General features: G+C 43.2%; 1 protein-coding gene across 4 annotated transcripts in view; it reads left to right on the plus strand.

The window, feature by feature from the left end:
- NUP214 (nucleoporin 214) overlaps nucleotides 1-22,060 on the plus strand; it is a 99,724-nt gene that overhangs the window by 18,433 nt on the left and 59,231 nt on the right. For 3 of the 4 annotated variants that reach the window (XM_032418194.1, XM_032418191.1, XM_032418195.1), the window contains 10 exons: nucleotides 235-682; nucleotides 2,188-2,363; nucleotides 4,462-4,559; nucleotides 7,345-7,431; nucleotides 7,637-7,786; nucleotides 8,710-8,868; nucleotides 11,745-11,848; nucleotides 13,959-14,141; nucleotides 14,818-14,903; nucleotides 15,004-15,087. In XM_032418194.1, coding sequence (XP_032274085.1) covers nucleotides 235-682; nucleotides 2,188-2,363; nucleotides 4,462-4,559; nucleotides 7,345-7,431; nucleotides 7,637-7,786; nucleotides 8,710-8,868; nucleotides 11,745-11,848; nucleotides 13,959-14,141; nucleotides 14,818-14,903; nucleotides 15,004-15,087 — 1,575 coding nt within the window. The remainder of the gene's footprint in view (nucleotides 1-234; nucleotides 683-2,187; nucleotides 2,364-4,461; nucleotides 4,560-7,344; nucleotides 7,432-7,636; nucleotides 7,787-8,709; nucleotides 8,869-11,744; nucleotides 11,849-13,958; nucleotides 14,142-14,817; nucleotides 14,904-15,003; nucleotides 15,088-22,060) is intronic. The other variant, XM_032418193.1, reaches the window with a different exon arrangement.

The raw sequence follows: 22,060 nt of genomic DNA on the forward strand, positions 1-22,060 counted from the left end.
TTTCCCCATCTTCTTTTTCCTTCAAAGTTCTGTCCATCTTACCATGTGGAAAGTTTGCTATGGCAAGTCCACCATCCACCCCACTCCCTTTTTACCCCCTCTTGAACTAGGACTGAACATTCATTCTGGCTTTGTTCTGCCATGAGCCCTTTTCCACTTGCTTTCTGTCATGTGGACTTCCATTGTTACGATGCTAACTTCTCCCTTCCTTTTTCTCCATTTTGTTCACTGCAGGGAGTACTCCCACTACCCCAACCTCCTCTCAAGCCCCACAGAAGCTCGACGCACCAGCCCCTGCGGCACCCGTCCCTGGGCCACCTTCGTCGCTGGCTGCTGCCCCCTCCACCTTCTCTTTGCCTTCTGCTGTTGGAGCTCCTGCACTGTTCTCCTTCGGTTCTTCCTCCTTGAAGTCATCTGCTTCTGTCCCAGGGGAGCCCCCTCCATATGCCAGTGGCTCGGGCGCATCCACCTTCTCTTTTGCTCCTCCTCCTCAAGCCTCCCTAGCTCCCACCCCTGTGGCCTCTCCCATGACGCCGTCCGCTGCCTCGTTCTCCTTTGGATCCTCGGGGTTTAAGCCTGCCCTGGAAAGCACGCCGATGCCGAGCGTGTCTGCTCCAAACATAGGACTGAAGCCCGCCTTCCCACCCTCAGCCTCCTCAGTCAAGGTCAACCTTAGCGAGAAGTAAGTAACACTTGAAGAAAGTTTGCTGCTTCTGTGGCATGAGTAAAAATATCACGTGTTATTCACTGGAAATAGAGTCACTGTGGGTGAAGTTACAAATAGATTTTCACTTTTTTCTTATTTTCCAAAGTAATAATGGCAAATGGTAAGAATTTAAACAACATAAAATGTTTGTGTTTAATCAGTGGATGGAGTCCAGAAGAGTCTCTTCGAATTTTTTTTTAAATCGTTAGAGGTTTATATTTATATGCTTGTTTTTGCTTTTTCAGATTTAAAATGTAGGAGATTCTCCTTATTTTCTATTTACATATATATATAGAGAGAGAGAGTGCCCGTGTACAGGGAGGGGCAGAGAGAGCGGGAATCTCACGCAGGCTCCATGCCCAGTAAGGAGCCTGATGTGGGGCTGGATCTCAAGACCCTGAGATCATGACCTGAGCCAAAATCAAGAGTTGGACCCTTAACCGACTGAGCCACCCAGGCGCCCTGATATTCCTTATTTTAAAAAATGAAGCAATAAGGAATATACGTCCTTGGTGGGGGGTGGGGGGATGAATCTCTTATAGTCCTTTTCCCCTTTACGCTCTGAACTGCTTAGTGACAGCCACCACAGTGGTCTGTGAAGTTGTACCTGTGTCAGGTGACTCTCCTGCCTGACGGGCCCCAGGGGCTTCTCACTTCTTTTCCAGGACAGTCCAGACTCCTTAACATGGTCCTCCGTTTCCTCCCCATGTGGGTCCTACCAGCTCACTCAGATCCCATTTTTTACTTCTTTATCTGCTGCTTGTGTTCTCCCCGCTGGAGTGTAAGCCTCCTGCAGAAAGTGACGGCTGATACCGCACACCCCTCCCAGCCTGCCCGCTCTCCTGTCTGCTGGCTCTCATTGCCGCAGAGGCGGTGCTCGCTGTCGCCCCCGCTGCTGCCGTTGTCACACAGCCACCTCATTCTAACGGCTGCCTGGGATTCCACTTTGTAGCCTCGCTGAAATGTCTCTGGCCAGCCCACTCATGCTGGACAGTTAGATTGTTTCCGAGCTTTTGCTCTGTAGGGAAGACTTACCTTTCCATGCCCGTGAGCGTCCCAAAGCCGGTGATCTGCTCCCCCTGCCTTTCTCACTCCCCAGAGGGGGTGAGTGCCCTAAAGCGAGTCCTCGGTAATTTCCTCGGCAGGACAATACTAGCCCCTCCTAAGTATAATGGAGTCCCAGCCTCCTTTTTTTTTCACTTGGCTTGATAAAAGAAAAATATTTCACGTCCCGATAAACTTCATTTCTCCTTCATGTTAGGTGCTCGTTATTTTCATGGAGTAGTTTACTCCTCAATACGCAGAAGATAAGATAAATGTTGCCTTGCAGCGTTCACCGTTTGTAAGAAATAGCTAAACATTTATGTTTCACGAAGGCAAGCCCATAGGAGCAGTGAGTCACCCATTGGTGGCACTGTTCACGACCAGTGTGAAGGAGCCTCAGTGCAGGCGCTCCTCACGCCGCCGGGCCGCCGTTTCAGGTTCACTGCCGTGGCTCCCTCCACTCCTGCCATCAGCTCCCAGGGTGCGCCCGTGACACTGCCGTTCCCCTCTGCCTCCAAGCTGGCTGCTTCTGGACCCCTCAGCCACCCCACGCCGCTCTCAGCACCACCTGGCTCTGTGTCTTCGAAGTCCTCAGTCTCTCCCTCAGCATCAGGTATGATTTTAAGCAAACTGCTGCAGAGCTCAGCCCCGAATTCTTACATTTGCGTGTTTCAGTTAGGAACCCAAGCCACCGTAGTCAGACTAGATCGTCGTTCTTGCTTCCTGTATCTCACAGTGGTGAGCTCTGACGGTTGTACTCTCCGTTGGGAGGGTTGCCGCGGCCTGGGTGCTGCCACCCTTGGCTCTCCAGATGTTTCTCATGGAGCTAAGTGTACTTGATGACACAAGTCTCTTGTTGTGTGACATCTGTCTTCATGTGGAGCCTGCCCTACGTGAAGGGCAGTTATAGAATAATTCATGAAGTTCCGTAGAGGAGGAAAAGCCTGCGGTAACTCTTAGGCTTCTCGCTTCTGATGGCTGACTGTGATTTTCACACTCAGCCCTACTGTGAGCAAGTCTGTTAAATAAAGATTACAAGTGGAAATAGTTCTCATAACCAGGTTGGATTGAAGTGTGTGGTACAACTCCACGAGCAAATGTACCTGGTCTGTCTTTTTTCCCTTTCATACCTGCAGAAAGGTTGTGTAAACTGTGTAATGAAGACTGTGCCCTCCACCAAGGCAACGCTTGGTAACACTTTGCACCATTTGCTTTGTGTCTTTTTAGCATACATTCTTTTAATAAAATATTTGAGAGTTAGTCGCAGAAACTTCACCCCTAAATGCGTAAGCACGTATCTCTTAAATACAGGGGTACGTGATACATTATCACACTCAGGAAATGTAACCATAATCTGATCTGTAGCCCACATTGACACTTCCACGGTTGTCCCAATAATGTTCTTTATGGCCTTTTTCCCTCCAGTCAAGGACCACATGTTCTATTCCAGTTTTTCTCTTTAGTCTCATTGTCAAATATTTCTTTGCTGTTCTCATCTTTCTCAGCATTGATGTTTGTGGAGAGGTCAGGCCAGTAGTTTGGGAATAGTCCCTCAATTTGGACTTGATTGTTTCCACACGATGAGATTCTATTTAAACGTTTTGGGCAGTAATACCACATAGGTGATGGGTATCACATCACAAGATTTCGTCTTGTCCTAATGTGAGTAATGTGAATTTGCTCATGTGGTTAGATGGTGTTTGCCAGGTCTGTCTCAGTTTTTAAGTGGGTTATTTTCATGATTGTCAGCGATGATACGTAGCCAGACATGTTTGGGTAACCATTTATAGTGCTTGAGTGTCAGGAATAATGGTATCTTGGTAAATATTGAGCAGGCACTGAGCTGTGAATTCCTGGAATCAACTCTCTTGCCTATCTTACCTATTGCTCACGAGAGAAGACGGCCTTCTGGAGTTTGCCAAAGTCACCCCATTCTAGGACTTTCCCTCCAATTCTGAAAGATACCTGTCTCTGACCCAGAAAGTTAAGGAGTCTTGCCTTAGTCTTTTCACATCTGTTTTCAGTGTGGGAGAGAAAATTTGAACTGTGATGCGCATACACGGTCTCCATTTCCATTGCTCACCACCCAGATCTCCACCCCCCTCCCCGCTGGCATTATTTAATTCTTAAAGTTTGGAGGGTGCTGGATTATTGGATTACAATTCCAGTGGCACTCTAGACTCCCTGGGGAATCCTCTCCCTAACAGTTCAATCAGGCTCTCTGGAGGTGAGGTTTGGGTATGAGTTTTTGGTATATTTGTTTTTTTAAAAGCTCCCTAGGTGATTCTAATGTGCAAAAGAGCAAGATTTTTTCTAGAAACTTCCAGTAGGGTCCTGAAGACCCTGTGAGTTCTTACAAGGTAATGGGATTATTTAAACTTTGTCCCCAGTTCCCAGAGGTGCAACAGAAGTCTCTGGGGAGTAAGGATGGGCCGAATGGCCAGCCTCCGGGGCCTGCACAAAACTGCACATACCTACTACTATCAGAGACATTCCAGTGTTATCTGCTTTATAAAAGAGTTTCACATCTAGCTTTTTGTTATCTTGGAACAGGCCTAACAAACTAGATGCTACTCTTGGTAACAAAAACCATGAAACGGGGGCCGGGGACACTGAGAAGTTTATTTTTTTTTTTAGATTTGAGGGAAGGGCAATGCTGGGAGAAGTAATGGCAAGAAATGCTCTCTGTTTTCACTGACCTCTTATTCCAGCAGGGCGGTCTACTCAGGGCAGCCCAGGCCCCGTGCCCTCAATGGTACAGAAGTCACCCAGGATAACCCCTCCAGTGGCAAAGTCAGGCTCTCCCCAGGTATGTTCAAACCTGACTTACCACGGTGTGTATATTCATCTGTTGCCCCCACCATGCATGTTTATTATAAAATTGGTTTTTGTGTTTTAGAATTCATGCCTTTGAAATAGTACTCAGAGCTATGTGATGGGAAACACTAAAGTATGAGCTTGGAACATTTATAATGTGTGCTTCTAAAAGCCATTTATCTCAACCCCAGAGTCTTAGCGTTGTTTTCTCTGCTGGTTCCTGAGCTTGTCTGTGCTGTGCTGTTCACTTTGCTGTGTTCTCTCTGTCTGAAAAGACTGTAGTACCTGATTTTTTTCTCTCGTTCCCAAAGAACCTGAGAAACCTATCCATTGCCGTCTTTTTCTGTGCTTTCCATAACATCTCAGTTTACCCATAACATCATTTTCCTTAATTTTTTTATTGGCATATAATACATATGGGAAAAAAAGTATTCCCATACACCAGCTGAATATGCCTTGGTAACCAACACTCAGGTCAAGAAATGGCACGTTACCAGGACCCCAGAATTCTCCCTCACATGTGCCCTTTTTAGTTACTCCCCTTGCCGAAGGGGGCTCCCTGCTATGATTTCTGACAGTGGAACTTAGTTTGGCCTATTCATACCTTCTCTAAAATGGAATCACACAGTGTGTATTCTTGTATCGGGCAGTTTGGTTCAACATTATGTTTGTGAGATTGATCCATATCATTGTGGCGGTATGGAATTCATTGGGCGGCTGTACTACAAGTGTGTATTCTGCCCCTGACAGACACCTGAAGAGCTTCCGGGTTTAAGTTACCGCAGATAGCATTGTTGTGAACATGGGTCACAACATAGGTCTGTGGGTGAACATATGAATGCGTTTCTGTTGGACGTACGCAGAGGAGTGGAATTGCTGTGTATATTTCTCTTCAGTAAATGCCCACCAGGAGTATATGAGAGTCAGCTGCTCTGTGTCCTCACTGGTCTTTCTAGTTTTCATTTTTTATTGTCGTATTTTGTGGTTTTAATTAGTATTTCCCTGATGACCTCTAAAATTCAGCCTTTTTTCCATGTGGTTTTGGCCATTTGAATATCTTCTTTAATGGGGTGTCTGTTCTCAAGTCTTTAATCTATTTTTCTATGGGGTTGTCTGTCTTCTTACTGATTTCTGTAAGAGTTCCTTGTCGGGTACACACATGCATGTGTGCACACACATAATGCAAATACTTTCTCTGTAATTGCTTTTTCATTCTGCTTGTGGTGTCTTTTGATGACACATTTTTAATATAGTTCAGTATATCACCTTTTCTTTTAGGTTAGTGCTTTTTGTGTTCTGTTTTAGAAATTATTTCTGGGTCCAAGGTCAAAAAGATATTTTCCTGTGTTTTTCTAAAAGCTTTATTATTTTCTTTTCATATTTAGATTTACAGTCTGTCACCTCAGTTTATTATTATGGTTTAACTTCAAGAGAATTTTATGTCACTTTCCCACTTGATTTGTGTGCCCTCAGGACCAGAGTCATGGTTTTTCCTTCTCTTTCCCCACCAGCCTCACTCCTGCCCTCAGCACACACCCCTACAGGGCACACAATAAATGCTCTATTTACAGGTGCTTTTGGCATAATGCTTGACTTGGACTTTTACATAAATGCTTGCTGTTTTACGGGGTTCATAGTAAATGCCCAGCTTATAAGTCTAGGTTTTGGCATAGTGCACGACACATGGTATTTATTAGATAAATGTTTTCTGTTTTAATGATTGCTTATTTAGTCTAAAAATCCTCTATATGGTAATTGCTGTAGGTATCAAATAATCTAAAAGCCATCTCAAGTTACAACGTCTCTACAGCAGAATTCTTGATTTCTGTCTCCTCCAGAACCTGTTCCAGGTGGTTTGCTCAAGCCCCAAACCCAGAAGTCATTCTGGATCCCTCTATTTAACAGAAGCTCCCCCTAGTCCTTAGTAGTGGAAGATCTTGTCAGCTGTACTCTGATGTGGCGTGTGCGTGGCATAAATCCACATCTGTTGCCCCTGTTAGCGTCATTATTTCAGCCCATTGTTGTCTCTTGCCTCGTTACCCTCCTGACTGGTTTCCCTATTTCTTCTCCCTCTCACTGACATCTGTGCTCGATTTAGCAGCAAGAGGGATCTTTCAAAATCATAAATCAAAGAACAAACTCTCCTGGAACGCCAATAGTAGTTTTTCACCACTCTTAGAAAAACATTCAGACTCCTTGGTTTAGTCATACACGACCTGACCAGCCCTTTCCAGTTCCCTCCCCACCGACTTCCCTGGGCCCACATTTACTTTATCTCTTGGCCTCCAACATGCCAGAGTTCTTTCCTGCCTCCCATTCTCTGCGCTTGCTCCTCTCGCTGCCTGGAAGGTGCTTCCTCTAGAACTTCCCGTAGCTTTCTGCTTTACCTCAGGACTCAGTGCAGAGACTGTGCTCAGTGAGGGCTTTCTGGGCCCTCTCCTCTCCAGTCGTGCCCCCTTTCTCTTCTTAAGTTCCTGTTTACTTTTGTCCTGTCACTATCACCAGCTGAGATGATCTGACTTGCTTACTTCTTACCTGTCTTAGCCCAGTAGAATCTAAGTTCCAGGAGAGCAGGGACCTCCTCTGTCTTGTTCACCTCTCTCTCCACTGTCTAGAGCATGCCTCACACCAAGTAGGTACCCTGTCAGTATGGGTTCGAAAGAAGGGGTGAGGGAGCAGTGACTGTATTGTGAGGGTGCCAGGCACTGAAGTAGCTGCTTCAAGAAGCCATTCACATGGTGGGCGTGCATCTGTCAACCTTGTGCCTTCCATTTCAGGCGAAACCACTTCAGCCTCCTGTTACAGAAAAGCAGGGACATCAGTGGAAAGAGTCAGATCCTGTGATGGCTGGAATCGGGGAGGAGGTAAAGTCGTTCCTGCAGATTTTTTCCGGAAGTAGCTCTGACCGTGAGACTGGAGTGGCTCTGAGTGCAGACTCGTGCATGACCGTTTTGTTCTGGCATTCGGCCATGGTGCGCCCTGGAGCTGCATGCTCTGAGGGACCAGGAGCCGTGACGGCACCGCCACCCCGTTCAGACTGAGGTCCTTCCTCTTTTCTGGCTCCCGCAGATTGCGCACTTTCAGAAGGAGTTGGGAGAGCTGAAAGCCCGGACTTCCAAAGCCTGTTTCCAAGTGGGCACTCCGGAGGAGATGAAGATGCTGCGAACGGAATCCGACGACCTGCACACCTTTCTTTTGGAGATTAAAGAGACCACGGAGGTCTGTGCCTACTGACGTTCTTCCTGAGTTGAATTGCACTTTAAAAGTTGCTCTCCTAGCACTCCATTCTTCAAGGATCCTGGTGTTGTGTGGTTGTTTTTTTGTGTTTTTTTTGTTTTTTAATAGAAGCATGAGTAGTTTACCTAGGAATGCCCAAGTTCAGATCCTGTCTTCAGCACTTTACAAATTATGTGACTTTAGGCAGGTTAATGTAGCTACTCTAGGTTTTAGTTTTCTCATATAGAAAATGGAATAATAATAGTTTCTATCCCATTGACAAATACCAGCCATTCCGTAAAAGTTTATTATAGTTACTAGTTTAGGTATATTTGAAAATTTACCATATTTTATAATAAATTGTTAAAGATTATAGTAAAGAGGTTTACGAGCATATACAATGTAAAAATATCAAGTATTACTGCTGATTCTCAAACCATCCTGTTTGGTAGGTGCTATTGCTCTGTGTCTCTTGCAAGTAAGGAACCTTCAGCGTAGAGAGGTGGAATAATTTGCCCAAAGCTACCCAGTTACCACGTGCCACTCCCCGACTGTCTGCCTCCAGAGCCCTGCTCTGAAAACTCTCCTTGGAAAGAGGAGAGTTCTCCAGGGTGTCGGCAGTGGTTGTCTTCAGGCAGTGGGACTCTAGGTACGACCAGTAGCTTTTCTTACTCTTTGAGTTTCTGGTCATTGGAATATGTGGTTTTCAATGAGGAAGAAAAAATAACTTTAAAAAAGTGAATATTTGTGTTTTTTCTTTCCAAGCAGTGAATTTCTTTTTTGTATGAATTTCTTTTTGTGTACTCACAGGTGCATCATGTAAGCTGTTTGAGAAACACCAAATAGTTGTCCTTGATCCGGACAGAAAGGTTTGTTTCTCAGAAATGCTACTCTTTGTCTCAATATGGCCCTTGTACCTTTTCTAGTCTCTTCATGGAGATATCAGTACCCTGAAAACAACTTTACTTGAGGGCTTTGCTGGTGTGGAAGAAGCCAGGGAACAAAACGAGAGGGACTGCGACTCTGGGTATCTGCACTTGCTCTATAAGAGACCCCTGGACCCCAAGAGCGAAGCCCAGCTCCAGGTAGGAGAATCCAGCCCAAATGAGCTGTTTAAAACCAACTCCTGCAAGTCATTCTCCTTTGTCAGGTCTTGATTCGGATGCCTGCCCTTAGGAAATTGTTGGTTTCCTGTGAATAATTTGCCCACTTTCCATAGATGTCCTTGGCCGTGGCCATGAAAACAGCACTTCTCCCCTTCATGTTTTGTAGAATTAAAACTAACATTAGAATTCTTGAGTAAACTGTAAGCTTGGTAGAAAGCATACCACTGAAAAAAAAATATACCTAAAAATCAAATCATGAATAATAAGGTTTCATGTCGCAACTACTCGTTGAGCTCTAAGTACAGTGCTGGCTGTGTTTTCACGTTATTTCTAGACTTCAAAACCAACTGCTCTGCAAGATGAGAGTTACTGATTCCATTATACAGTTAAGGAAGTTGGGCCCCATGGTCTAAGGAGCTTGACCATGATGATGATGTTAGTTAAGAGTGAACAGTTGGAAAGCTCCACCTGCTGGGGCTCTTTCCTGTGCACCATACTTCAGCAGAGTCACTTCTCTCATTTATGATTTTTCTTATTCTCTGTTGTAGTGAAATCTGGTTTTTGTTTTCATCTTTCAATTTACTGAAAATTGTTGCATCACAAGCTTTAGCGGGGTTACCTCCTCCCTCCTCACATTTGCCCAGAGTCCTGGTAGGAGAGGGTGCACGGTTGGCCGCTCTGAACTTCCTCGCCTAGGATGTGAGGTCTGTGAGTGTGATGAATCCCCTCCTGCCTCAGGGAGTTTGAGACTGCGGACTCTACACTTTCTGCCATTTCCATCCCATACCTGGTAAACTGACCGATGGTAGGAAAAGGAACAAAATGATCCTTGTCCTGGAGAGGTTGAGGAACCCCCGCTGTGTCCTCAGCCCTTGTGGTGTTGCTGGAGGACTGTGGGTATTTACTGTCTTAGCAAGACAGAGCAGGCTCCCTGCCTGCCACTCATCAAATGACCACCTCCGTGTTGCATCGAGATACATTTTGTTCCTTCGTGCATTTTCACCTCTTGCTCCGTGTCCAAACGAAAAGAAAAGCATACAGTTTTGGGGGGACACTTTCCCCATTCAAAAGGAAATGCTTTTCTTTTTTTCACAGTACCAAGCAGATAATTATAGCTAGCATTTACTGAGCGCATACCACATACAAAAGAAGGATAAGGAAGCAGATACTGGAACGGCGCGGGTGTCCCCGTGAATAAATGCTGGAGCCGGAGTCTGGTGTGGGGCCTGTGCCTCTTCACCACTGTGCCACGCTGTCCCGTCCCTGCAGCTGGATAAGTGGTGGTGGAAAAGGGAACATGTGATCGTGGCATCTGTTGCTATGGCAGTGCAGATGAGGGAGCAGCCAGGCCACAGAGAAGAAGTAGCTATGACAGGCCTTAAAAGAGAAGTTGGCTTGTCGGGTAGATAGTGGGAGGGCATGCAGAAGCAGCAGTGCTCGCGAACACACGAGGCGCGGCGGCGCTTGTGCTCAAAGGAGGCCTCCCTGCAGCCGTCCGAGTAGTGAGCTGCAGGTTGTACTCGGTGCTAAGGTTACTACTGCTTCCTGGGATCAGCCTGGCTCCTTTTATTCTATTTTATTTTTTAATTTTTTCATTTTATTTATTTGCGAGGGAGGGAGCGCACAAGCAGGGGGAGCGGCAGGCAGAGGGAGAAGCAGACTCCCCGCTGAGCAGGGAGCCCGATGCAGGGCTCGATCCCAGGACCCTGGGATCATGACCTGAGTCGAAGGCCGACGCTTAACGACTGAGCCACTCAGGCGTTCCTTATTTTTTATTTTTTTAATTATTTTTTTTTTTAAAGAGATCACTGGGTCAGCAGTTAAATGCATTTGCAATTTTTTTTTTTTAAGATTTTATTTATTTATTTGACAGAGAGAGACACAGCGAGAGAGGGAACACAAGCAGGGGGAGTGGGAGAGGGAGAAGCAGGGAGCCCGATGTGGGGCTCGATCCCAGGACCCTGGGATCATGACCTGAGCCGAAGGCAGACACTTAACGACTGAGCCACCCAGGCACCCCAGCCTGGCTCCTTTTAAAGGACAATTTGCTCTTTTTCCACTAGGTCCATATGCCCTTAGCCAAGAGTAATTTCAAAAATACAGTTAAACACAGTAAGAACTTTGTACAGATGTAAAAACTTACTCCTAGTGCATAGCACATTGTCTTCCTTTGTATACATATTTAATGGAATGCTTCATCTTTATTTCACTTTTAATTTTTGAGTCAGGTTGTGTAGCCATGAAGGTGAACACCAGACTGAAGTTTAAAGAAAATTACTGCAGGCCTCAAATAGGTGTGAATTTTAGTGAATGGTCAGTCCCATGTCTAGTGCTGATACTATTCTTTGAGAAGAGATGAGTTTTTCTCAACTGGTAAGAAGACTTCGGTGTCCCATGCTATGAATACATAGGTTCAGAATTATTTTCAGCACTTTTGTAGGGTAATTTTGTCTGTATTACAGTTAATTTCATGGGTGGGAGAACAAAAGCTAAATGGATGTGCTGTTGGAGCAGCAGAGCGCAGTGGAAAATTCCTAGAGCATGTTGAGTTGCTTTATAGGAGCTGACAAATGAGAATAAGCAACAGCATGTTCCCTGGAGCCCTAGGCCGGCACACCCAACCCGCTTCCCTGTGCTTTGTAACCGCTCCTCTATCGCAGTTAAAAAGGTTGAGTTCTGTTGTTTTTGCTTTAATTATAACGTTCTAATGATTATATTAAAGGCTCTTGTGTTTTCTTTTTTTCGTTACAGTTCTCAGTAGAAAAATATTGCAAAATTATTTTGATTGTTTTAATACACCCTCCTCCAAGCTACTGGAAAACTTAGTCATTTGCCTTCTCGTTTTTTTCTTGTAGGAAATTCGGCGCCTTCATCAATATGTGAAATTTGCTGTCCAAGATGTGAACGATGTGCTAGACTTGGAATGGGATCGGCATCTGGAACAAAAGAGAAAACAAAAGTGAGCGAGGTCTCTCATCCACCACGGGTTGCAGGAGACACTGCTGTAGCCTTTTTAACAGATAATTTAGGGGCACTGATTAAAAACCCTACAATTGTTCATTCTCTTTGACCCAGTCACTATATTTCTGGATATTTATTCTACAGAAATAATAGCAACATTTGCAACAGTTTACATAAAAGAATTTATATTGCAGCAGAATATATGACAGTGAAAAATTGGATTCAACCTAATCTCTAGAAGCTAGAGGAGTGGCTAAATAAGTCCGGTCACATTTTTTCCTTAATGCAGAATACTGTGTAACCACTGATTTCCCCCCCCCCCCAAAAAAAATATGGAAGAAGGAGGTAAGACAAAAATCAGACTGGATGGGGCGCCTGGGTGGCTCAGTTGGTTAAGCGACTGCCTTCGGCTCAGGTCATGATCCTGGAGTCCCGGGATCGAGTCCCGCATCGGGCTCCCTGCTCCTCCCTCTGACCCTCCCCCCCCCCATGTGCTCCCCCTGTCTCATTCTTTCCCTCTCCAAAAAAAAAATAAAAAATTTTTTAAAAAAAAAAAAAAAAAAAATCAGACTGGATGATCTCAGTTTGGAGGTCTAAACGTAGAAAAGAGGCTAGAAATAAATCAGTCACAATATTCAGTTATATCTTTGAGGTGGGATTAAGAGGAATTTTTCTTTTATACTTTTCTATATATTCCAAATCTTCTTGTTGAGAAAACATTCCTAATTAGTGTGGATAACTTAGAAGGAAGAGAGGAAGAAAGGTGCAGGAAAGCCTTGTACTACCCTGCTCTTCTGTCCCCGGATGTTTGGTTGTATGCCATCTGTTTTCCTGAAGGAATAGAAAGCAGTACATCTTGAGAACAGTGAAGGTGCCCACAGGAAAGCCGAGAAACAGATCAGCCCTCAAAATGCTCGGCTTCTGAAACACCTACACTTGATTAGTGTGATTAGCCCTGTAAGGAAACAAACCGGGAAATGATCTGTTTACTTGCTATTCTGTGGGATCACAGAACCTGTAAGTGGGTGTGATGTCACGGGTTGGGCTAGAATGTGCTTAAAATTCAGTAAACAGATTCTAATATGTCATACTGTACAACACGGAGGAAGGCTTTATACCTGACCTGAGAGCCTCAGTTTGGAGCATAGGTAGGGGAAGGTAGAGGTGAGCATCAATGCTGCAGACGCTGGGCAGGGGAAGGATTCTGTGGCCTGGGCAGTTGGGCCCCATTAGAGATTTCACAGCTCACTGTGCTGGTTCTGAATTCATGTTCAAGTGCATGGGAGGGAATGGCTTGACCTGACAGCAGGAGCCTTCTGTTCTGCATGACTGATGGATTTCTCTCTGCTAATTAATAAGTTAGGCTTCCTAAAAAGTGTATGATGCTAACAGAGGAACCAGGCTTTCTTCCCCTTTATGACAACCATGGATTTTCTGCTTGACATGTTTGTTTGTTTTTTTTAAGTTCCTTTTCTGCAGAGTTTTAAGTTCATAAATCTATAGGTTTCTAGCACATCTCTGTTTTTAAGTCCATCTAAATATTATCTCGTAGCCTACTGAAATGCCTTTTTAAAAATTTATGTTGCACTGTCCTGTCACCAGAAAGAAAGGTACTGTTGTTCCTTTCTTGTTTTAGATCTTTCAGGTGGGGTACCTCCCTGTTGCTAAACTGAGCGCTTATCCCAGTGTTTTTTAACAGCACCCTGTAGAAATGACCGATTTCCATAGACCTCTAGTGGACCCCAGGGCTTTTTTTCTTGGTGTAATTGACTTGCAGGAAAATAGACAAGCCCTAAGTATATAGCTAAACACATCTCCCCCCCCCCCCCGCCCCATTTTTTACTCCGTCTCCCACCCTTTTCTTCCCCGGAACACCTGTGAGGTTCTGTCCGATGACGCTGTCCTTTGCTACAGGCCCAGGCTGCTTACCGTAAGCTTCCCCTTCCTCATTCTGTATTATCCTTGTAAAGCTTTCATCCCCTTTTTATGTTCTGGTTAATTTCCTGATGCTGCCTGTCCATTGGGGGTTCTCCATTTTATTCTTTCACTGTTGGAGTTGTAGTACTTGCACCATTCATGTCGAATTCTTTCCTCCTTGCTGTCAACAGGCGCTTGCTTGTGCCAGAGCGAGAGACATTGTTTAACACCCTAGCGAACAACCGGGAAATCATCAACCAGCAGAGGAAGAGGTTGAATCACCTAGTGGACAGTCTCCAGCAGCTCCGTCTCTATAACCAAACCTCCCAGTGGAGCCTTCCCTCGGATGTCACCTCCCAGAGCGGCACTCATGGGTGTGCAGGGGAACGGGCCTGTCGGTGCCACTGGCACTCGATGAATGTGGTTGAAGGAACAGATAACTATTTGGGAGTCAGGTGCAGAAGTCGTAGAGTAGTTCAGATGTGGGTTTGAAAGTGACTCTGCTGTCACTTGTGTGATCCTGGTCAGGTTCCTCACCCTCTCTGATCCTCTGTTCCTTTGCCTAAAAAATGGGAGTAACAATACCTGCCTCAGGGGATTATTGGAGAGTTAAATAAAGCGTGCCAGATGAAACAGGTACCAGCGGATGATGGCAGATCCTATAGAAATAGCATTGTTCTTTTGAAAATTAACTGGTAGAATTAGGTTCACTGACGTGTCTAGAAGCTCAGACTTGTCATTTTGTTTGAGTAGAAACATTCAGACCTGGCAGTTAGACAGTTTACTCCTGCAGTTACCAGGGTGATTTTATGTTTCTGCCTTTAGGCTGAATGTGTACCTTCTAATTGCCCTTTGTGCTAAAGCGCTGTTAGTGCTGTGTTTGCCCCGGGGTGGGGAGGTATTGAGATTGTAATCTCTTTCCTTTTGGATTGATTATGTTGATTGGTCAGATTTCCTATTTCTGTATTGGGGAGGCTTTCATCTCTGGCATTTATATTGGGAGATTTCTCAGGTCATAGTTGGTTTGTATGTAACACGATCCTCTTTCAGTTTTGACAGTGACCTCGAAAGTCTCCGTAATGCTTTATTGAAAACCACCATAGAATCTCACACCAAGCCCTTGTCCAAAGTGCCAGGTAAACACATTCTTCTCACTCTTTAACTCTCTATGTCCTCTTCTGTTGACTTCTTAATAACCAAGTCTTAAGCATTTATGGGTTCATGAATTTCTTGCAGCTAAACTGTCACCCGTGAAACAGGCACAGCTGAGAAACTTCTTGGCCAAGAGGAAGACTCCCCCAGTGAGATCCACTGCTCCAGGTAAAGGGAAATGGTCCTGAATTTTTTAGCATCAAACATGCAGTACGTGGTATGGAAGTAGGATGTAAGGAGGAGTCTGAATGTATCTGTGTCTGTGTGTCTGTGTTTTCCTTTAGTTCTTAATAGGAAATAGAGAAAATGTCCCCAGAATCTGTTGTCCCTCCGAATTAATTAGAGTAGGGAGCAGCTTACACATACCGGACAGCGCAGTTCAAGTGGTTGCTATGCCTTTGACACTGTGTTCTGCAGCCCTTCGGTTATATGGTGGTGGTTCCCGAGGGTTTGGAGGAGGCTGAGCTGGCACCAGGGACCCAGGCCTCTGCTTTGTCTGGAGATGCTTTACTTGTCTCATTTGTATGGGGTTTTGAGTAGAATTGCATTGGGGTTGGGGGGGGAACTACTTAGGAAATAAAGCGAAAAACTGCTGATAAGGGAATGATGGCACAACACACTTGTGGAAAAGAAGCCATGTGACTAATGAAAGAGAATTTTGTCATTAAATTATCTACATTATTATCTCAATTTTCTTTTTAAAAAATACTTGTCATGTGGGGAGCCTGGGTGGCACAGTCGGTTGAACGTCCGACCCTTGGTTTCGGCTCAGGTCACGATCTCGTGGTTGTGGGATCGAGCCCCGCCTTGGGCTCTGTACTCAGTGCAGAGTCTGCTTCAGATTCTTTCTCCCTCTTACCCCTCTCCCTGCTTGAGCATGCTCTCTCTCTCTCTAAAATGAATAAATAAAATCTTTTTTAAAAAAATATTTGTCAGGGGCTCCTGGGTGGTTCAGTTGGTTAAGCGTCTGCCTTCGGCTTGGGTCATGATCCCGAGGTCCTGGGATCTAGCCCCGCATTGGACTCCCTACTCAGTGGGAAGCCTGCTTCTCCTCCCTCTGCCTGCCGCTCCCCCTGCTTATGCTCTCTCTCCCCCTCTCTGTCAAATAAATAAAATCTTAAAAAAAAAATACTTGTCATGTACAACTTCATACATAATCCTGCTTTGCTTTAGTGCCCATATCTGCTTTTGTCTTTGAAATTCTGTTTTGAGTTGAAACTTTTTTTTTATACCAACAACAAATGCTTTTTGGTAATTAAAATAGAAGGAAATTTAATTTAATCTTACTGTACCATGATTTATTAATTTTTCTATAATCATATAGTGTTGAGTTAGGTAAATAGTGGTCATAGATAAGGGAATTTTTTTTTTTTTTTTTTTTTTTGTAAGTAGTCTCCACACCCAGTGCAGGGCTTGAACTCACGACCCTGAGCTTAAGACCTGAGCTGAGACCAAGAGTTGGACACTTAGCCAACTGAGCCACCCAGGTGCCCCGACAAGGGAATTTTTAATAGCCTTTTTTTTATGTCTAAAGAATATATTTTCTTCGTGTGTAATTGGAAAAATAGAGAAAAGTCTGAAGAACAGAAAATAACTCTTATCCCTCAATCTAGGTATGTCATCAGTTAGTTCATTTTGGTTTACTCCCAAACTTTTTTCTTTGCATACATAAATTTGATTTTTTGAAAATGAGATTGGGACTATAACATTTGTAGTTCTGTGTCCTAACGGTTTCTTAGTATGAAACAGAAAGTAAACGTTGGTAAGGATGTGGAAAATTGGGACCCTCGTGCACTGTTGGTCAAAATGGCGCAGCCACTGTGGAAGACAGTTGGGTAGTTCCTTAAGAAATGGGAAAGAGAGTTACCATGTGATCCAGCAAATCACTCATGGGTAGGTACCCAAAAGAACTGAAAACAGGGACTCAAACAGATAACTGTACACTCATGTTCTCAGCAGCACTATGCACAGTAACTGAAAGGGAGGAGCAAGCCAGGTGTCCATCAACGGCTGAATGGGTAAGCGCAATGGGGTATATATGCACCTTAAAAAGGAAGGAAATTCTGATGATATGCTACGCTGTGCATGAGCCATGAGGACAACGTGCTAAGAGAGATGAGCCAGTCACAAAAAGACAAACACTGTATGATTCCACTTATATGATGAGGTCCTTAGAGTCATGAAATTTACAGACACAAAAAGAATGGCGGTTGCCAGGGACCAAGGGGGAGAGAATGGGGGATTATGTAGACTAGGTACAGAATTTTAGTTTTACAAGATGAAAAGAATTCTGGAGATAGATGGTTGCACCACAGTGTGAATGTACATAAAACTGGAGAAGTGTACACTTAAAAAATGGTTAAGGTGGGAAATTTTAATGTTTTGTGTATTTTGCCACAATAAAAAAAATGGAAAAAAAATTTTTTTTTTTTAAAGATTTTATTTATTTGACAGAGAGACAGATAGCAAGAGCAGGAACACAAGCAAGGGGAGTGGGAGAGGGAGAAGCAGGCTTCCCATGGAGCAGGGAGCCCGATGTGGGGCTCGATTCCAGGGCCCTGGGATCATGACCTGAGCCGAAGGCAGACACTTAATGACTGAGCCACCCAGGCGCCCTGGAAAATTTTTAAAATTGAAAAATAACTTTCATGAGCCTTTCGTCTGCCTTCTGTTTTCGAATATTGAACATATGCCTTCTAATGACTGCACACTATTTCCTTGTATTGGGAGTAATTTACTTATCCAGTTCCTGTTAAGTGTTAATCTTATTGCCAAGATTTTGCTCAGAACATCTTTGTTCACAAATCTTTAACCACATCTCTGATTTTATCTTCGTAATAAATTCCTTAGAAGTGAGATTTATGTAATTTATTTGATCATTCAATAAAATATGATTGCCTACTTTGTTCCAGACACGGGTTAATAAGAGAAACATAGTCTCTGACCACATTAGACTTTCAAATAGGAAGATAATACAGACATTAAGCAGAAACTGCATATTAGACTCAAGCACTTTAAGTCTAGGAAATGTACTATAAAGAATAATTCAGAGCATATAAGCATATTTAACTTTTTAAAAAAGATTTTATTTATTTGAGAGAGCCAGCGAAAGAGCACGAGCAGAGGAGAGGGACGGAGGGAGACGGAGAAGTAGACTCCCTGCTAAGCAAGGAACCCGACTTGGGGCTCGATCCCAGGACCCTGAGATCACAACCTCAGCTGAAGGCAACCACTTAACCGACTGAGCCACCCAGGCACCCCAAAACATATTTAACTTTTACAGTCGTGAACTATAACACATGTACAGAAAAGAACACAAAACAAAAATGTCCATCTATGTAACCTCTACCAGGGTTAGGAAACAGAACCTTGTCATTGCCAACTTCCTAGACCCCTCTTGTGCACCCCAGTCTTCCAGCTCCCAAGAGGTACCACTGTATGGACATAAATGAAAGTATGCCTTTGCTTTTGTTTGTTTTTTTTTTCTTTTGATATTTGTAATTTTTACTTGCTATTTTGAAAAATTTCAAAACTCTAGCTGCAAGAACAATAGTGAGCACCCACTTACCCTTCACCCATATTTCCTAGTAACGTTGGTCACAATTGCTTTATTTTTCTCCTCTCTACCACACATGCTCACATTATTGTTATTATTATTTCTAATATATTTATTAAGTTTTTTATCTTAATTCCAGTATAGTTAACATACAGTGTATATTAATTTCAGGTGTACAATACAGTGAATCAACAATTCTGTACATTACTCAGTGCTCATCATGATAAGTGTCCTCTTTAACCCCTGTCACCTGTTTCACCCAATCCTCCACCCTCCTACCCTCTGGTGACCAGCAGTTTGTTCTCTCTAAAGAGTCTTGTTTCTTAGTTTGCCCTCCTCTCTCCTTTTTTTCCCCCTTTGATCATTTTTGTTTCTTAAATTCTACATATGAGTGAAAATCATATGATATTTGTTTTTCTCTGACTCACTTTTTTGCTTAGCATTATACTCTCTAGATGCATCCATATTGTTGCAAATGACAAGATTTCATCCTTTTTTATGTCTGTACACACACCCACCCCACATCTTCTTAATCCATTCATCTATTAATGAACACTTGGGCTGCTTCCATAATTTGGCTATTGTAAATAATGCTGCAACACACACAGGGGTGGATGTATCCCTTTGAGTTAGTGTTTTTCTTTGGGCAAATACCCAGTAGTGCAATTCCTGGATTGTAGGGTAGTTCTATTTTTAATTTTTTGAGGAACCCCCATACTGTCTTCCACAGTGGCTGCACCAGTTTTCATTCCCACCAACAGTGCATGAGGGTTCCTTTTTCTCCACATTCCTCACCAACACTTGTTTCTTGTGTTTTTTATTTTAGTCATTCTGACAGGTGGGAGGTGATATCTCATTGTAGTTTTGATTTGCATTTTCCTTATGATGAGTGATATTGAGCATCTGTTCATGTGTCTGTTGACCATCTGTATGTCTTTGGAGAAATGTCTGTTCATGTCTTCTGTCCATTTTTAACTAGATTGTTTGGTTTTTTGGTGTTGAATTGTGTAAGTTCTTTATGTATTTCAGATTTTAATCCTTTATGGGATATGTCATTTGCAAATATCTTCTCCCATTCAGTAGGTTGTCTTTTAGTTTTGCTGTGCAGAAGCTTTTAATTTTGATATAGTCCCAATAGTTTATTTTTGCTTTTGTTTCCCTTACCTCAGGGGGCATATCTAGAAAGATGTTGCTATGGCTGATGTCAGAGAAATTGCTGCCTGTGCTCTCTTCTAGGATTTTTAGGATTTCAGGTCTCACATATAGGTCCTTAATTCATTTTGAGTTTATTTTTGTGTGTGGCGTAAGAAAAGGGTCCATCTTCATTCTTCTGTATGTGGCTGTCCACTTTTCCCAACACCATTTGTTGAAGAGACTGTCTTTTTCCCATTGCATATTCTTTCCTCCTTTATTAAAGATTAATTGATCATGTAGTTGTGGGTTTATTTCTGGGTTTTATATTCTTTTCCATTGATCTGTGTGTCAGATTTTAATGTGCCAGTACTATAGCGTTTGATTACTGTGGCTTTGTAACAGAACTTGAAATCTGGAGTTGTGATGCCGCCAGTCTTGTTTTCCTTTTTCAAGATTGCTTTGGCTATTTGAAATCTTTTGTGATTCCATACAAAGTTTAGGATTGTTTGTTCTAGTTCTGTGAAAAAGGCTGTTGGCGTTTTGATAGGGATTGCCTTAAGTGTAGATTGCTTTGGGTAATACAGACATTTGACAATATTTGTTCTTCCAATTCATGAGCATGGAATGTCTTTCCATTTTTTAAAAAGATTTATTATTTATTTCAGAGAGAGAGAGTGTGTGTGCGAGGGGGGCAAGGGGCAAAGGGAGAGGGAGAGAGAGAATCTCAAGCAAGCTCCCTGCTGAGCACAAAGCCCTACAGGGGGCTTGATCCCAGGACCCTGAGATCATGGCCTGAGCCAAAATCAAGAGTCAGATGCTTAACTGACTGAGCCACCCAGGCGCCCCCATCTTGCCATTTCTTTTTGTCGTCTTGAATTTCTTTCATCGGTTTTTTTATAGTTTTCAGAGTACAGGTCTTTATATTATTATTTTTGATGAACTATTTGAAATAAGTTACAGACAGGACTTACTACTCCTAAGTATTCCAGCGTGTGTTCTTTAAGAACAAGATGTTCTCTTACACAATAATGCAATGATCAGATTTAGGATATTTAACATTGATAGAACACTGTTATATGATATGCAATCCGTACTCACAGTTTGCCAACTGTCCCTCCTATGATCTTCATAGCAACTCTTTTGAAAATCAAGGATCCAGTCCAGGATTGGACATTGCATTAAGTCGTCATTCTCTTTAGTCTCCTTAACTGTGCTTTTCTTGTCAGTTTTATTATCTGAACAATGTCTTCTCAGACACTGTCGTTTGGTGTTGCCTGTTTTTTGGGGTTTTGCATGCTGTGTACATCCATGCGTTTATTCTCTGGATGGATTTCTCTCGTTGCACATCAGGTTTGTCAGAGTCATCCCTGCCAGCACAGGTAGCTGTTACTTGTTTTGTTGCTGCCTGTATAGTATTCGGCTGTGTAAGTGTGCTGCATTTGCTTATCCATTCTCCTCTTAGCGGACATTTACTGTTTCCAGTTTCTGGCTGTAACAGAATAGAATGTTGTTCTGAACATCTTCGGGTACGTGTGTACTCCTTACACTTGGTCACGTGGCGAGGAGTGGAATTGTTAGCTCATGGTCTGTCCACATGCCCAGCTTCAGTAGAGTCTTCTATACAGTTTTCCAGAGTGGTTGTACCAGCTTATTTTACTTTTACCATCAAGGTATGGCTATTTCAGTTTTCTCCATTTTTGCCAAGCTTAATATTGTCCGTCTTTTTCCTTTTAACAACTCTGATGTAACCCTTGTATGTGTTACTACGTATTTGGTTAATAGTTGACTTTTGTGAAGTGTATGATTGCATCTTTTGCTCACTTATCTATTGGGTAATCTGTCTTACTGATTTGTGAAAGTTTGTATTCATTCTGGATACTAGCCCTTTGTTGGTTATATGGGTTGTAGGTACTCACTTTGTTGCTTTTTGTCCCTCTTAATGATGTCTTTTGCAAACAGAAGTGCTTCATTTTATTTTATTTTATTTATTTATTTATTTTTTTAAAGATTTTATTTATTTACTTGAGAGAATGAGAGAGAGAGAGAGAGCACATGAGAGGGGGGACGGTCAGAGGAAGAAGCAGACTCCCTGCTGAGCAGGGAGCCCGATGCGGGACTCGATCCCAGGACTCCAGGATCATGACCTGAGCCGAAGGCAGTCGCTTAACCAACTGAGCCACCCAGGCGCCCCTGGAAGTGCTTCATTTTAAAATAGATTTACCATTCCTTCTCTTTTGCAGTTGGTACTTTTCTGTGTTCTCTTTAAGAAATCCTTCTCTAGTGCTGCATAACAAGAGTATGCGTGCACTTTTATTATTGTCTGGAAATGTTAATGGTTTGCTTTTCAAATTTAGATCTACCATCTACCTGGAATTGATTCTCTTTTAAACAGCTGCATCGAGGTATCACTTACATATTATAAAATTCATCTTTTATAAGTTTAGAGTCTGA

The sequence above is a fragment of the Phoca vitulina genome, unplaced genomic scaffold, assembly GCF_004348235.1.
Source record: "Phoca vitulina isolate PV1807 unplaced genomic scaffold, GSC_HSeal_1.0 scaffold21, whole genome shotgun sequence".
NCBI lineage: Eukaryota > Metazoa > Chordata > Mammalia > Carnivora > Phocidae > Phoca > Phoca vitulina.